Source organism: Equus przewalskii, chromosome 5 (genome assembly GCF_037783145.1).
Source record: "Equus przewalskii isolate Varuska chromosome 5, EquPr2, whole genome shotgun sequence".
In the NCBI taxonomy this organism is placed as follows: Eukaryota; Metazoa; Chordata; class Mammalia; order Perissodactyla; family Equidae; genus Equus; species Equus przewalskii.
Genome location: NC_091835.1, coordinates 51,715,743 through 51,732,856, shown reverse-complemented (window position 1 = coordinate 51,732,856; position 17,114 = coordinate 51,715,743). Strand labels below are relative to the sequence as shown.

The window sequence follows — 17,114 nt, the reverse complement described above, 5'->3', positions numbered from 1 at the left end:
CCCTGGGCCACTGAAGTGGAGCGCGCGAACTTAGCCACTTGGCCATGGGGCTGGCCCCCTGTTGTTGTATCTTTTGAAGAACAGAAGTCCTTAAGTTTTAAATAGTCAAATTGTATACATTTTTTTCTTTATGATTTGTGCTTTATGTCTCCTATTTAAGCATCCTTTCCTATCTTAAGGTGACAGTTACACTTTGTGGTTTTTTTTTTTTTTTTTTTTTTCAGTAGACAAAGATAATCATTTTTTTTTTTTTTTTTATTAATGTTATGATAGATTACAACCTTGTGAGATTTCAGTTGTACATTTTTGTTAGTCATGTTGTGGGTACACCACTTCCCCCTCCGTACCCTCCCCCCACCCCCCCTTTTCCCTGGTAACCACCGATCAGATCTCCTTCTCAATATACTAATTTCTACCTATGAGTGGAGTCATATAGAGTTCGTCTTTCTCTGACTGACTTATTTCACTTAACATAATGCCCTCGAGGTCCATCCACATTGTTGTGAATGGGCCAATTTCGTCTTTTTTTATGGCTGAGCAGTATTCCATTGTGTATATATACCACATCTTCTTTATCCAATCATCAGTTTCTGGGCATGTAGGCTGGTTCCACGTCTTGGCTATTGTAAATAATGCTGCGATGAACATAGGGGTGCAACGGACTCTTGAGATATCTGATATCAGGTTCTTAGGATAGATACCCAGTAATGGGATGGCTGGGTCATAGGGTATTTCTATTTTTAACTTTTTGAGAAATCTCCATACTGTTTTCCATAGTGGCTGTACCAGTTTGCATTCCCACCAACAGTGTATGAGGGTTCCTCTTTCTCCACAACCTCTCCAACATTTGTCGTTCTTGGTTTTGGATGTTTTTGCCAATCTAACGGGGGTAAGGTGATATCTTAGTGTAGTTTTGATTTGCATTTCCCTGATGATTAGCGATGATGAACATCTTCTCATGTGTCTATTGGCCATATTCATATCTTCTTTTGAGAAATGTCTGTTCATGTCCTCTGCCCATTTTTTGATCGGGTTGTTTGTTTTTTTGTTGTTAAGCAGTGTGAGTTCTTTGTATATTATGGAGATTAACCCTTTGTCGGATAAGTGGCTTGTAAATATTTTTTCCCAATTAGTGAGCTGTTTTTTTGTTTCAATCCTGTTTTCCCTTGCCTTGAAGAAGCTCTTTAGTCTGATGAAGTCCCATTTGTTTATTCTTTCTATTGTTTCCCTCAACTGAGGAGTTACAGTGTCCGAAAAGATTCTTTTGAAACTGATGTCAAAGAGTGTACTGCCTATATTCTCTTCCAAAAGACTTATTGTCTCAGGCCTAATCTTTAGGTCTTTGATCCATTTTGAGTTTATTTTGGTGTGTGGTGAAAAAGAATGGTCAATTTTCAATCTTTTGCATGTGGCTGTCCAGTTTTCCCAGCACCATTTGTTGAAGAGACTTTCTTTTCTCCATTGTAGGCCCTCTGCTCCTTTGTCGAAGATTAGCTGTCCATAGATGTGTGGTTTTATCTCTGGGCTTTCAATTCTGTTCCATTGATCTGTGGACCTGTTTTTGTACCAGTACCATGCTGTTTTGATCACTGTAGCTTTGTAGTATGTTTTGAAATCGGGGATTGTGATTCCGCCGGCTTTGTTTTTCTTGCTCAGGATTGCTTTAGCAATTCGCGGTCTTTTGTTGCCCCATATGAATTTTAGGATTGTTTGTTCAATTTCTGTGAAGAATGTTCTTGGGATTCTGATTGGGATAGCATTGAATCTGTATATTGCTTTAGGTAGTATGGACATTTTAACTATGTTTATTCTTCCAATCCATGTGCAAGGGATGTCTTTCCATCTCTTTATGTCATCGCCTATTTCTTTCAAGAAAGTCTTGTAGTTTTCATTGTATAGATCCTTCACTTCCTTGGTTAAGTTTATCCCAAGGTATTTTATTCTTTTCGTTGCGATTGTGAATGGGATAGAGTTCTTGAGTTCTTTTTCTGTTAGTTTATTGTTAGTGTATAGAAATGCTACTGATTTATGCACGTTAATTTTATACCCTGCTACTTTGCTGTAGTTGTTGATTATTTCTAATAGTTTTTCTGTGGATTCTTTGGGGTTTTCTATGTATAAGATCATGTCGTCTGCAAACAACGAGAGTTTTACTTCTTCGTTACCTATTTGGATTCCTTTTATTTCTTTTTCCTGCCGAATTGCTCTGGCCAGCACCTCCAGAACTATGTTGAATAGGAGTGGTGAAAGTGGGCACCCTTGTCTTGTTCCTGTCCTCAGAGGGATGGCTTTCAGCTTTTGTCCATTGAGTATGATGTTGGCTGTGGGTCTATCATATATGGCCTTTATTATGTTGAGGTACTTTCCTTCTATACCCATTTTACTGAGGCTTTTTATCATAAATGGGTGTTGGATCTTGTCGAATGCTTTCTCTGCATCTATTGAGATGATCATGTGGTTTTTGGTTTTCATTTTGTTGATGTAGTGTATCACGTTGATTGACTTGCGGATGTTGAACCATCCCTGTGTCCCTGGTATAAATCCCACTTGATCATGGTGTATAATCTTTTTGATGTATTGCTGTAATCGGTTTGCCAAAATTTTGTTGAGGATTTTTGCATCTATGTTCATCAGTGATATCGGCCTGTAGTTCTCCTTCTTTGTGTTGTCCTTGTCAGGTTTGGGGATCAGAGTGATGTTGGCTTCATAGAATGTGTTAGGGAGTTCTCCATCTTTCTCAATTTTCTGGAACAGTTTGAGGAGAATAGGTATTAAGTCTTCTTTGAATGTTTGGTAGAATTCTCCAGAGAAGCCGTCTGGTCCTGGACTCTTGTTTTTGGGGAGGTTTTTGATTACCGTTTCTATTTCCTTACTTGTGATTGGTCTATTCAGATTCTCCATTTCTTCCTGATTCAGTTTGGGGAGATTGTAGGAGTCTAGGAATTTGTCCATTTCTTCCAGGTTGTTCAATTTGTTGGCATATAGTTTTTCATAGTATTCTCTTATGATCTCTTGTATTTCATTGGTATCTGTTGTGATTTCTCCTCTGTCATTCCTGATTTTATTAATTTGCGATTTCTCTCTTCTTTTCTTGGTGAGTCTGGCTAGGGGTTTGTCAATTTTGTTAATTCTTTCGAAGAACCAACTCTTTGTTTCATTGATCCTTTCTATTGTCTTTTTTGTTTCAATATCATTTATTTCTGCTCTTATTTTTATTATTTCCCTCCTTCTACTGACTCTGGGCCTTGTTTGTTCTTCTTTTTCTAGTTCTGTTAGGTGTCGTTTGAGGTTGCTTATGTGAGCTTTTTCTTGTTTAGTGAGGTGAGCCTGTATTGCGATGAATTTCCCTCTTAGGACTGCTTTTGCTGCATCCCAAATGATTTGGTATGTCGTGTTCTCATTTTCATTTGTCTCCAGATAATATTTGATTTCTTCTTTAATTTCTTCAATGATCCATTGTTTGTTGAGAAGCGTGTTGTTTAGTCTCCACATTTTTGCACCTTTCTCTGCTTTTTTCTTGTAGTTGATTTCTAGTTTAATAGCGTTATGATCAGAAAAGATGCTTGATATTATTTCAACTCTCTTGTATTTATTGATGTTTGCTTTGGTTCCCAAAATATGGTCAATCCTTGAGAATGTTCCATGTGCACTTGAGAAGAATGTGTAACCTGCTGTTTTTGGATGAAGTGTTCTATATATATCTATTAAGTCCATCTGGTCTAATTTTTCATTTAATTCTATTATTTCCTTGTTGATTTTCTGTCTGGATGTTCTGTCCATTGGTGTTAATGGTGTGTTGAGGTCCCCTACTATTATTGTATTGTTGTTGATGTCTTCTTTTAGTTCTATTAAGAGTTGCTTTACAAATTTTGGTGCTCCTGTGTTGGGTGCGTATATATTTATAAGTGTTATGTCTTCTTGGTGGAGAGTCCCTTTTATCATTATATACTGACCCTCTTTGTCTTTCTTTATCTGTTTTGCTTTGAAATCTACCTTGTCTGATATTAGTATAGCGACACCTGCTTTCTTTTGTTCATTATTAGCTTGGAGTATTGTTCTCCATCCCTTCACTCTGAGTCTGTGTTTGTCTTTGGGGCTGAGGTGTGTTTCCTGGAGGCAGCATATTGTTGGATCTTGTTCTTTGATCCATCCTGCCACTCTGTGTCTTTTGATTGGGGAGTTCAATCCATTTACATTTAGAGTGATTATTGAGACGTGGGGGCCTACCACTACCATTTTGTGTCTTGTTTTCCGGTTTTCTTCAGTTTCCTTTGTTTCTCGTCCCATGGTTTAATCTGTTCTGATGTAGAGCTGCTACTCTCTGTTGTTGTCCTTCTACTTATCTCCTCTGCTCTTGGTTTTGTAGCCCCTTTCCTTTTTTGGATTTTTCAGGAATGAGGGTTTTCCTGAGGATTTCCTGAAGAGGAGGTTTTGTGACAATGAACTCCCTTAATTTTTGTTTATCTGGGAAAGTTTTTATTTCTCCATTGTATTTGAAGGATATTTTCGCTGGGTAGAGAATTCTCGGCTGTAGGTTTTTGTCCTTCAGATTTTTGAATATATCATTCCACTCTCTTCTAGCCTGTAAAGTTTCTGCTGAGAAATCTGCTGATAGCCTGATGGGGGTTCCTTTGTAGGTTAGTTTCTTTTGCCTGGCTGTCCTTAATATTTTCTCCTTGTCGTTGACTTTTGCTAGCTTCACTACTATATGCCGTGGAGTTGGTCTTCTTGCATTGATAAAGTTTGGAGATCTATTGGCTTCTGTCACCTGAAGATCCATCTCCCTCACCAGATTTGGGAAGTTCTCAGCCATTATTTCTTTGAATAGGTTTTCTGCCCCTTTCTCCTTCTCTTCTCCCTCTGGTATACCTATAATCCTTACGTTGCATCTCCTAATTGTGTCTGATAATTCTCGGAGAGTTTCTTCATTTCTTTTAAGTCTTTCTTCTCTCTCCTCCTCTGCCTGCAACAATTCTATATTGCCATCTTCCAAATTGCTAATTCTTTCCTCCATATTATCGGCCCTACTGTTCAGAGCATCTAGATTTTTCTTAATCTCCTCTATTGTGTTCTTCATTTCCAATATTTCTGTTTGGTTCTTCTTTATCGTATCAAACTCTTTTGTGACATAGCTCCTGAACTCGTTGAGTTGTCGGTCAGAATTCTCTCTTAACTCAGTGAGTATTTTAATGATGGCTGTTTTGAAGTCATCATCATTTAGGTTATATATCTCATTTTCTTTGGGATTGTTTTCTGTGTATTTGTTACTTTCTTTCTGTTCTGGAGATTTAATGTATTTTTTCATATTGCTTGATGATGTTGATTTGTGCCTCCGCATGGAGATAGAGTTTAGTTGCTCCTTTCACTTGTTTCAGCTGCTGCGGTGGGGGGAGCAGCTGTTTATACTTCACCAACCAGGAACCCTGTCCGTAGTTGCTAACTGGGCCTGGGCCCCTCTTCGTAGCCACAGTGGCCCTTTGGATTCCCTCCTCTGCCGTGGGGGCCGTCACAGGGGGGCTTCAGGCTGCAGGTGCCTACTGTTGTTGCCCACCTAGATGCGCTCTCTCCTTGGGGTCTGCAACGGTGTTATGGGCTTTTCCAGCGGCCAGGGGTGGGATCACTTATATTTGTCGCTCCGTTGCTGTCGGCACCCACCAAATCTCACTTGTCCTCTATGGGTCGCAGGAGAGCTATTGGCATCTTCTACAATCTGTGGTTAGTACACCTAGCTATGCTGCTTTTGCCCTGGGGTCTTCCAGCCTTGTGGCTGGCGGCTGGGTGCCTTCTACTGGTGCTGTGCAGAGGCTTTCCCTAAGGCTTCTGTGAGCCTGTAGGGTTTCCCCCTAGGCTACTAAGCTGGGTCTCTGGAACTCTCTCCAGCCCCAGTCCTCTCCGAGATCTCCGGCAATCCCTAGCCTCACCGGGTGGGCAACAGCAGCTGGGGGTCGCCCCGCCCTCTGGGATTCTCTCCGGGCCTCTCCCGGAGCCGTGAATGCTCAGCGTGGCCCCTCTGCTAACGGCACACAGAGAGTTTTGTCTGCTGCCCGGGCGGAGCTCCAGCGCTTCCCCTCCGGGTCGCCGAACCGGCCTTTGAAAGTTCCCCCAGCCCCGGTCCTCTCCGAGATCTCCGGCAATCCCTAGTCCCACGGGGCGGGCAACGGCAGCTGGGGGTCACCCCGCCCTCTGGGCTTCTCTCCGGGCCTCTGCTGGGAGCCCTGAATGCTCAGCGTGGCCCCTCTGCTACCGGCAGACAGAGAGTTTTGTCTGCTGCCTGGCGGAGCTCCGGCGCTTCCCCTCCGGGTCGCCGAACCGGCCTTTGAAAGTTCCCCCGCCCCGGTCCTCTCCGAGATCTCCGGCAATCCCTAGTCCCACGGGGCGGGCAACGGCAGCTGGGGGTCGCCCCGCCCTCTGGGCTTCTCTCCGGGCCTCTGCCGGGAGCCCTGAATGCTCAGCGTGGCCCCTCTGCTAATGGCAGACAGAGAGTTTTGTCTGCTGCCTGGCGGAGCTCCGGCGCTTCCCCTCCGGGTCGCCGAACCGGCCTTTGAAAGTTCCCCCGCCCCGGACCTCTCCGAGATCTCTGGCAATCCCTAGCCCCATGGGGCGGGCAACGGCAGCTGGGGGTCGCCCCGCCCTCTGGGCTTCTCTCCGGGCCTCTGCCGGGAGCCCTGAATGCTCAGCGTGGCCCCTCTGCTAATGGCAGACAGAGAGTTTTGTCTGCTGCCTGGCGGAGCTCCGGCGCTTCCCCTCCGGGTCGCCGAACCGGCCTTTGAAAGTTCCCCCGCCCCGGTCCTCTCCGAGATCTCCGGCAATCCCTAGTCCCACGGGGCGGGCAACGGCAGCTGGGAGACCTCCGTGCCCTCCGTGTCTCTCTCTGGGACCCTCCGGGCGCCCCGAGCACCAGGCTGGGTCTCCCCGCGGGCTCAGGTGTGCAACTCCAAAGTTTCCCTCTGCGTTTAGGAGTAATTGCGGGGGGTTTAGGTAGGGTTCTGGTCACCTGTTTCCACCGTCGCTCCTCTGTTGTGTTCTCGCTCCTGCCCTAGATGTGTGTGGATCCTCTGGGGGCGTCCGTTGGAAGAAAGCCGCTTGCGGGTACTAGGCTGCCCGTCGGGGTCGGAGAGTTTTCACCTATTTCCACATCCTCCCGGAGGAAAGTCCGTCCGCCTTCCGATGTATAGTCGCGTGGGTGTCTCAGACGTCCTGAGATGCTGTCTGGATATCCTTTGTCAAGCGATAAGTGTCCAAATAATTGTAGACTCGAAGGGCGAGAGACAAAGAGGACTACTCACGGCGCCATCTTCACACTTTGTGTTTTTTTATAAAAGTTTTGTCACATTTAAATATATAACCCAACTATAATTGATATTTGGGTATGGTAAGAGGTAGGGATCCAATTTCTTATCTTTCCCATATGGATAATTTATCATCTCACCACAATGTTGGGGGGAACAAGCCAAAGAAAAAAATTCTTATTTGGGGGCTGGCCCGGTGGCGCAGCGGTTAAGTTCACACATTCTGCTTTGGCAGCCCGGAGTTCGCCAGTTCGGATCCCGGTGCGGACCTACATGCTGCTTGTCAAGGCATGCTATGGTAGGCATCGCACATAAAAAGTAGAGGAAGATGGCTATGGATGTTAGCTCATGGCCGGTCTTCCTCAGCAAAAAGAGGAGGATTAGTGGCAGATGCTAGCTCAGGGCTAATCTTCCTCAAAAAAAAAAAATTCTTATTTGGTTTTATTATTTTTACTTTTTTACCAGTCTAAAGCTTCCATGAGGATCACTTCTTGTTGCTATAATGGAAGAAAATTCCACTATTCATTATATTTTTCATTCTTTCAGGTATTTGACAAAGAAGAACTTTTAGAGTGTATTCAACAGCTTGTGAAATTGGATCAAGAGTGGGTCCCCTATTCGACATCTGCTAGCCTATATATTCGTCCTACATTCATCGGAACTGAGGTGCAAACTGACTCTCTGTTTTGGGGTACTTTGTGGGGCAAGTTATCATTGTTTATTCTTGTGTGAAACTTCTACTATGTAGTTGGAAATAGCTCCTAATGGCATCCTTAGTGACTTCTTTCTCCTGATTATCAAGACTAGGGGTCAACAGACATTTTCTGTAAAGGGCCAGATAGTAACTATTTTTAGGCTTTGTGGGCCATATGGTTTCTGTCACAACTACTCAACTCTGCCGCTGTAGCAGCCACAGATGGAAATGGGAATGAGCAATGAGTGAGGCTGTCTGCCCTCCCCTCATCAAGGCTAACCCTTATGTCCTCAGTTTACCAGTCCCATGCATCCCGTCTTGGCAGCACTTCTCCAAGGTAGGAGTCCTAATGGTTTTAAAGTTTGGAGGAGGGAGAGGTGCTACTTTTTATTTTTATTTTCCTAAAGTCTTGGGATTTCTTGGTAAGGAGGAGGAGCAGAAGGCCCTCTTCCCCTGTAGAAAATGTTTGTCGACGAAAATAATCCATAACCAATCTATAAATGAAAATTTGGATGAGTTTATTCTGAGCTGAAATCTGAGGACCGTGGCCTGGGGCCTTTCTTCCCAAAGGAAGAAAGGGCACCAAGGAAGTGAGGTATGCAGAGTGGTTGTATACCCCCATACAGATGTTTCACATATGATTGAAATGTCCCTCCCACAACAGTCACAAGATTGCCCTGTCGGCACAGCGCTTGATGGACACAGCTGGTAGTGGGTCTGCTCTCTTGGTGGGGGTGTCGCAGGAGGCAAGTCTATTGTCTTGAGCTGGGTGGTCACAGGTGAGTGCAGCAATCAGTTCCTAGCCTAAGGAAAGATGCTTAATCCTTAAAGAAATGCCAACGTTGGGAGGGGGAGGGAAGTTGCACCTTTATCTCAAGGGCCTTTGTTCTTTCCATAGGGAATCTCTAAAGCAGATATACAATGCATGCTCAACGGCCTCAGTCAGGCCCTTTTGGAAAGACAAGGTCAGGCTGAATTAGGTTTAAACAAAATGGCTTCCTCATATTCTCCAATATATGCTATTGCTTGCCATTTTTATTTGTCATGTTGGAAATAAAGTTCACAATGAGAGTTAGGGAAGAAACTTGAAAGCTAGAGTAGCAGGTTTAAATAACATGGCCATTGGGGTGGGCACAGTGGCATAACAGTTAAGTTCACACACTCTGTTTCAGTGGCGTAGGGTTCACTAGATGGGATCCCAGTGTGGACCTGTGCACTGTTTCAAGCCATGCTGTGGCAGGCCTCCCACATATAAAGTGGAGGAAGATGGGCATGGATATCAGCTCAGGGCCAATCTTCCTTGGTAAAAAGAAGAGGATTGGTGGCGGATGTTTAGCTCAGGGCAAATCTTCCTCAAAAAAAAAAATAATAATAACATGGCCGTAAGATCTGCTGATAGGTCACAGTTTATTGGTTGGATGTCTTTGCAAAAGAAGGACATGCTTGGAGAGGCTAAGGCCTTTTGTGTGGGTGAGTATGTTATATAAAGACCCTGAACCTTGTCTCCTTCCTCTACTGGGAAGCTGTGGCCTTATGGAGAGGGTGATATTGAAGGCTAATTGATGGGAGGAGATGGAGTGTGGGTGGCAGATAAAGAGGGGGTGGCACATGGAGATCTTTAGGAATAGAGAAAATGAGACAGAGCTCTTTTGCTATATGGTCCAGTGATTCCATGCTCCACTAGGTAATTATCTGGTTACCAGATTCTCTACTAGGTCTTAGGAACACAAGAGGTAGGAAATATATAAGGCTATAGAATAAATACCTGAGTGATCCTTTGGCCTCCTTTTGGTAAACTATTCAGAGTCTAGATAATAAGTTTCATGAATTGCAGTTGCCCTTATAACTTTAAAGAATTGGGACAGTTTAAAGAATCATCTACTCCTTAAGTTTCTGAAATTTTAATATTGTTTTTAAATATTATTATTTAACTTTATGATCGGAAGAAGCAATTTTTCAAGTTTGTCCAAACGTTGTTACTAATCTCAAATCACTACGTCCAGTTATCTTGAGGTACTTTCCACTCGAAGACCTGGTTCTTCTGTTTCTAGTTGTTGAGAGTTTTTGTGATGAATGGATGTTGGATTCTGTTGAATGCTTTTTCTGGATGTCTTGCCATGATTATATGTTTTGTCCTTTATTCTGTTATTATATTGTACTATATAATTTCATTTTTGGATGTTAAAACAACCTTGCATTTCTGGGCTAAATCCTATTTGATTATGGTGAATAATTCACATATATATCTTGCTGTATTTGGTTTGCAAATATTTTATTAGAATTCTTGTGTCAATGCTCATGAAAGGTATTGGTGTGTAGTTTTCTAACATATCTAGTACTGTGATTTAGTAAATTTTTTAGACTCCTGGAATCCTACAATCTAGAGTTGGACAAGCTTTTAAATCTGATTTTACAGTCCTGCCTGTAGTCACAATAATCCTCTCTATTGGTGGCCCTCAAATTTTTGCATTTGGATCAAGCAGGTGTTGTTTGAAATATATTTATTGATCCTAATCCCCAGAGATTCTGATTGAGTAGATCTGGATGGTGATTCTGATGCCCACCCGAATTCAAGAACCTCAGTGACAAAAGCCTTGCAGATTAGTTTTCTCCCACTAGCTCTATCAATTTATGTATTTGATCATCCTTTGGACTTCAGTATCAAGAATTTTTAAAAATCTGCTTTCCAAGTAGTAAGGTAAGAAAGGAAATAACTGATACCATTTGGTGAGTCAACATTATTTATATTTGATTGGTATACATATTTACATCAATTAGAATTTCCTAATTAATGGTATAGGCAGAAAAAACAGTCACCTGTAATTCAGAAATGGGCATGATACAAATAGTGTTCAATAAAGCATATGGATTTAAGCATTTGTATACTACACAGATGTTAGGCAATCCAGTCTGGTAATTACTATGCGTTACCTTTTCATGGTGGCTACAATCTTCCTCCTTTTTTTTTTTCTCTCCAAAGTCTCAGTACATAGTTGTATATCCTAGTTGTAGATCATTCTAGTTCTTCTATGTGAGACACTGCCACAGCATGGCCTGGTGAGCAGTGCATAGGTCTGCGCCCAGGATCCAAACTTGTGAGCCCTGGGCTGCCAGAGGGGAAAGTGCAAACTTAACCACTCAGCCATGAAGCCAGCCCTCAGGTGGCTACATTTGATATGTGAGGTACTGACTGGAGGACTGGTGCCAGTGGCTTCCTGTTCACTGGGATTCTTTCATCAGGGATGACTAACTTTATTATTTTTTTTCTGAGACAGAATGGCCCTGAGCTAACATCCATGCCAGTCTTCCTCTATTTTGTATGTGGGATGCTGCCATAGCATGGCTGCCAAAGAGTGGTGTAGATCTGGACCCAGAAACCAAACCCAGGCCACTGAAGCAGACCATGCTAAGCTTAACGACTAGGCCACAGGGCCAGCCCAGGGATAACTAACTTTTGCTTCTTTTTAATGTTAACTTGGTTTCATGATGGCTCTGTCTTGTCACTGCCTTCACAGAATAATTGCCAGCTCTCCTCTGTATCAGTTATCTGATGTTTTGGTTCTGTCTGCCGTTGGCCAACATCCGTGTTTTTCTTTCATGTTCTTTTCATGGTTAGACTAACTGATGAAGTGGGTCGTCTATCCAAGAGGTATTTTGATTTCTTCGAATGAATAAATATGTATTGGGGTAATTTATTAAGTGATGTAACCACCTAGTTGATCATGTATGCCCAGTCTCTCTTCAAAAGAATCGCCATCCCAAGCCTCGTGAAGGAATCAAGTACATGTCTATCTTTAATGCTTTATTTACTGGCGGGATTGCAAGCTGGCACCAAGGTGGGAATATTTACATCTTTGAAAGCTGAAGTCATCCTGAGAGCGGGGTGTTGTTTCCCTTTCATGGGCCGTGATATGACGGCCTAATGTTAATTTTTGCTTCTCGCACTCAATAAGATTTAGTAGCTGCCATATAATTAGAGAATGGCTTTGCCACCAACTTATGAATTTCATTATATTTGAGTAGGGTACTCTGTCTCTTTTCATGTTTTAAAATTAACTGACCCTTGTTTTGTTTTTTTTTAAAGATTTTATTTTTCTTTTTTCTCCCCAAAGCCCCCCCAGTACATAGTTATATATTTTTAGTTGTGGGTCCTTCTAGTTGTGGCATGTGGGACGCCACCTCAGCATGGCCTGATGAGTGGTGCCATGTCAGCACCCAGTGGAGCGTGTGAACTTAACCACTCAGCCACGGGGCTGGCCCCCAACCCTTCGTTTTTAATTATTTTCATAAGTAATACTGATGTACCAGTGTTTTTGTGCACTTCTTCAAATGTCTTCCAGCTTTCGTTGATAATAATTGGATCCATTGCTAAAATCCTTTTAGATTTAGGATTAGTAAACAGAAGAATATTTTATTGTAACATGTATAATTTGCTATTGATATATAACCAGTGAGCAGAGATTGCTGTTAAAATATACCAGGCTGCTAGTGGGTGGAAGTTTAAAGGTTCACCTTATTAAACAAAATGCTAAACATTAATACATAAATCTCTTGTAAAAAGTTTAGAAGGTAAAATCATTCACATTACCAAAAGATTTCTCAGAAAAGAATTTTAGCATCATTTGAATCTGTATCTTCTGAAATATTTATTGATAGGTAGTAAAAACTTAAAGAGAAACTGAAAATTGGAGTGCTTCAAACTATTGCTGATTGTGTGTCAACTGGAAATTAAGATAAAATCTGAAATCATAATATTTAAATGAAGAATATTTACATGAACAGTTTCTAAATTTTCACTTTACCGGACGAGGCTGAACATGTATGACTGTCCGGTTCAATACTGGATACGTAACAAAGCTCCATCCAGTGAAGCTGGGTTTTGCTGAGCTTAACATCTGTTTTATCCAACTTCACTCTATTTAGTAACTGCTGGCAGGTGCAGCTGTCTGCATGTACAAACACACACACAGAAACACAGACCTTTATTTCCTCAGTGACACTGGTAAGTGTACAGGTGCTTTGACCACAGACAATAGCAGAAATATGCACAACCACAAACTCTGAAATTCCCTCGTCTGATCATTGCTCCCAGACTTCCACTTTTTCAGTTTATCTTAGTCTCATTTCATCCCACTCTCTCCATTTGTGAAGTGGTGGAGTGAGACAGTAAATTATATCAAGGCTGACAATAGTCGTCATTGAGAAGGGTTGAATCTGATGGTGGGGACAACCCTCCAGGCTACCAGGAGTCAGCCACTCAGCTCCTTTGACCAGGTCCCAGGCTGTCCACTATAGATCTGCAGGCTTCCAGCAGATTTGACTTTTTCAGCTGCACTCAAAGAGAGACTGACCTTGCCTCATGTGGAAGTTGGTTAATTCCTCATATTCAGTTAATTTCATACTTTACATTTGCAGTTCGTTGTTAGTGCCGTCAAGTCGATTCTGACTCCTAGCAACCCTCTGTCCAGCAGAGGGCGTACAGCAGAGCGGAACCCTGCTTGGTCTTTGGCACCATCTTCTCACCTTCCGGCGCTGTATCAGAAAATGCTCTGCTGCTGTTCATAGGGTTTTCATGGCCAATTCTTTTGGAAGTGGGTAGCCAGGTCCTTTTTCCTAGTCTGTCTTAGTCTGGAAGCTACAGTGAAACCTGTCCACCATGGGTGACCCTGCTGGCATTTGAAATACCAGTGGCATAGGTTTCAGCATCAGAACAACACACAGCTGCCACAGTATAACAACCGGCAGACAAGATGGTGTGGGTCTCTGACTGGGAAACGAACCCAGGCTGTGGTGATGAGAGCGCTAAACCTTAACCACGAGACCACCAGGGCTTGGCTATATTTGGTGTGCCCTTCAATAAATTTCTGGAGTTGAGCTCGACTAGAGAAACAGTTTGGTTTTGGTTAATACCAGCCTCAGATGTACAGAAGCCAGTTTGAACAATGTAGAACAACATTTTAAATCACTTCACATAAGCAGTTTCCCCATTTGCAGCTTCTCTGGAAATGTTTCAGCATGAAATTTTCTTTAGAGCTCGCATTTTAAAATCCTGCTGCCAAGCAGTCCACTCCTTAATTTCTGGTTGACTCTACAGGGAGCTTAAGGACATATGAATTTCATAGATATGTCTTTCTTTTCCTTTAATCACGTTGTAAAATCTTTATATTACACTTATAATTTAACCTATAATCATAACAATTTCCATGAAAAGAATTCCCTTTATTCACTGCCTGTTTCTTTCTGCTTATAAATCTTATCATCATTTCCCTTCACAATTAGCCTCTATAAACGAAAAAACTTAACAGGTTTGAAAACTAGTTATTACAGCAGCAATTTGTAATCATTTAACTTGGGTTTTGTCCACACTTTTAATGTGTTCTCTTGCAATTCTATTTGAGAGATATATATTCATATTCTATGGTTTATAAACAATTTTAAATCTTATCTGCATAACTGTTAACCTGTTTCGTGTTAACAGTTGTTTTTAGCATCTTCAAACCTTGAGTTGGTGTTTAGAGATCTAGCTTATTTGCATTGCTTTTAGCCTGTGATAATCCGCTGGTTATTATCGTGTCACTCGTACCAATGGACACCCTTTTGAGGCTGTTCTTGTCCGTTCCAGCATTATCCTAGGGGATGATTGTTGTTATCATCTTTATTTTTACTCTTTGGAGTTGTGGTGCCCCTGGTTATTAATTGTACCTTCAGTTCATGGCACTTAACATCGTATGAGGTCCCTCTTGGTTTCTTTATTCCCTTCTGTCTTCATTCCCCGCTCTCATCTCCTCTTCTTCCATTGGAAATCATTCTCATATATTGAATGAATATTCTTTAGGTTTGTATGTGTTTTTAAGTATCTCTTATTACTTTGTATACCTGTGATTTTAATTTATATAAATGGTTTTTTATCTCACAGATCTCATTGTTTCATAACTTTTTCCTTTAGCGCTGTGTATTTCATTTCTGTCCAGGTTACTGGGTTTGTGTCCACCCCATTACTTCTAACTGCTGCATACTCTCCATGCTGGAAACCTACCCCGTTTTGTTCCAGTTCCCTTACTGGGGTTCCATTTCCCTCTTACCTTTTATAATAAGCGATGAGGAGTTTGAAAATAGACAACCTTGGGAATTATCGAATGAGTTAATTGTTTCCCAGCAAAATGCCCTAGGCCCGTCTGACTTTTTCATCCCAAGAAAGTCCTGCTGCTTTTCAGGAAGTCTTGATTCTCTTTGATGGAATATAGTCATTCAATCTATCCTCATCGCCATCACCTGGCATTATGAAGCTTTTCTAAGTGTCATTGTGCTCAGTGCTTTCTGTGCGCTGACAACAACACTGTGAGTAGGTGTTACTGGCATCATTTTTGAGCTGAGGAAACTGATGCCCAAAGAGATGAAATAAAAACCCCTGCACCCTTAACCTCTGTGCTGCAGCATCTCTTATGTGTTAGCTGCTGTGCTCGGTCTAGGAATAAGGTGCTGAGCCAAAACCATGCCCTTGCTCTCAGGGAGCTCAGTGCCTAGTGTAGGAGTCATACCTTCATCGTAGAAACCCACAAAATGAAGGTGTACTGATAGATGGAGATCAGTGCTGTGAAGAAGTGGGGCATGGTTTGGTAAGAGTGGTTACCATGGAAACGTCACTTAGCCAGGGGCTCATTTCTTTCCCATCTCGTTCTAATATAAATCTACCTTTACATCTATTTCCTGTCCTTCTCTGAGCTCCAGCTCTCCTGCTGTCAATTAATATTTGACGTAATCGCTCCAGATTTTGTATATTGTATTATGTTTTATAATATGTTATATAATCTGTATTGTATAACACACACATACACACAGTCACACTAAGTTTCAAGTTCAATTATAATGCTTGCAAATTTAGGAATGTCAATTCACATGCAAACTTACCAGTACATTTCTGTGATTTTATTTTTGTTTTTAAATTTTTTTCTTAATTGAGGTATAATTGACATATAACATTATATTTCAGGTGTATAACATAATGATTTGATATTCGTATATATTGTGAAATGATCACCACCATGTCTAGTTAACATCCATCAGCATACACAGTTAGAAAAAATTTTTTTTCTTGTAATAAGAACTTTTAGATCTTAGAAACTTTCTTAGCAACTTTTTTCTTAACTCTCTCAGCAACTTTCAAATATGCAATACAGTATTATTAACTGTAGTCACCATGCTGTACATTACAACTCCATGACATTTATTTTGTAAATGGAACTTTGTATCTTTTGGCTCCCTTCGCCCGTTTTTCTCACCCCCAGCCTCTGGCAACCACTAATCTATTCTCTGTCTCTATGAGCTTGTTTTTTGTGTATTTGTTTCTTTTTTTTTTTTTTCAGATTCCACATGTGAGATCATAATGGTATTTGTCTTTCTCTGTCTGACTTATTTCACTTAGCATAATGCCCTTGAGATCCACCCATGTTGTCACACATGGCAAGATTTCATTCCTTTTTATGGCGGAATAATACTCCATTGTGTATGTGTGTGTGTGTGTGTGTGTGTGTGTGTGTGTGTATACACACACCACATTTTCTTTATTCATCAATCAATGGACACAGGTTGTTTCCATGTCTTGGCTATTGTAAATACTGTTGCAGTGAACCTGGGGGTACATATATCTTTTTGAGTTAATGTTTTTGTTTTCTTTGGCTAAACACCCAGAAGTAGAATACCTGGATCACATGGTAGTTCTATTTTTAATTTTTTGAGGAGCCTCCATACTGTTTTCCATAGTGACTGCACCAATTTACGTTTCTGCCAACAGTGCCCGTGAATATTTCTGGGATTTTAAAGGAAGGATTTAGGGGATGGAAAAATACCTGGTAACAAATTCAGATAGTACCAAAAGTATGCAGTGGAAAGGCAGTTTCCTTCCCTCTCATTCTGATCCAGAGTTCCATAGTTCATCTCCTTCCAAGCGATGCCTGTTGCCCGTTTTTCTTAGAGCCTTCTAGATGTGCGTATTAAGAAATGCACACACACACACCCCTCGCCTGCTTACATGTGTTTATACTTTAAACATTATCCTTCTTTTTACAAAACTGGCAATTTTTTGCCTAGTTTTTGACCATATTCAAAGATTTTTAAAACTATACACACACACA

The 17,114-nt window shown here is 41.6% G+C and overlaps 1 protein-coding gene across 3 annotated transcripts in view; it reads left to right on the top strand.

The window, feature by feature from the left end:
• BCAT1 (branched chain amino acid transaminase 1) overlaps window positions 1–17,114 on the top strand; it is a 118,582-nt gene that overhangs the window by 62,199 nt on the left and 39,269 nt on the right. For all 3 annotated transcript variants that reach the window (XM_070619318.1, XM_070619317.1, XM_070619319.1), the window contains exon 5: window positions 7,836–7,955. In XM_070619318.1, coding sequence (XP_070475419.1) covers window positions 7,836–7,955 — 120 coding nt within the window. The remainder of the gene's footprint in view (window positions 1–7,835; window positions 7,956–17,114) is intronic.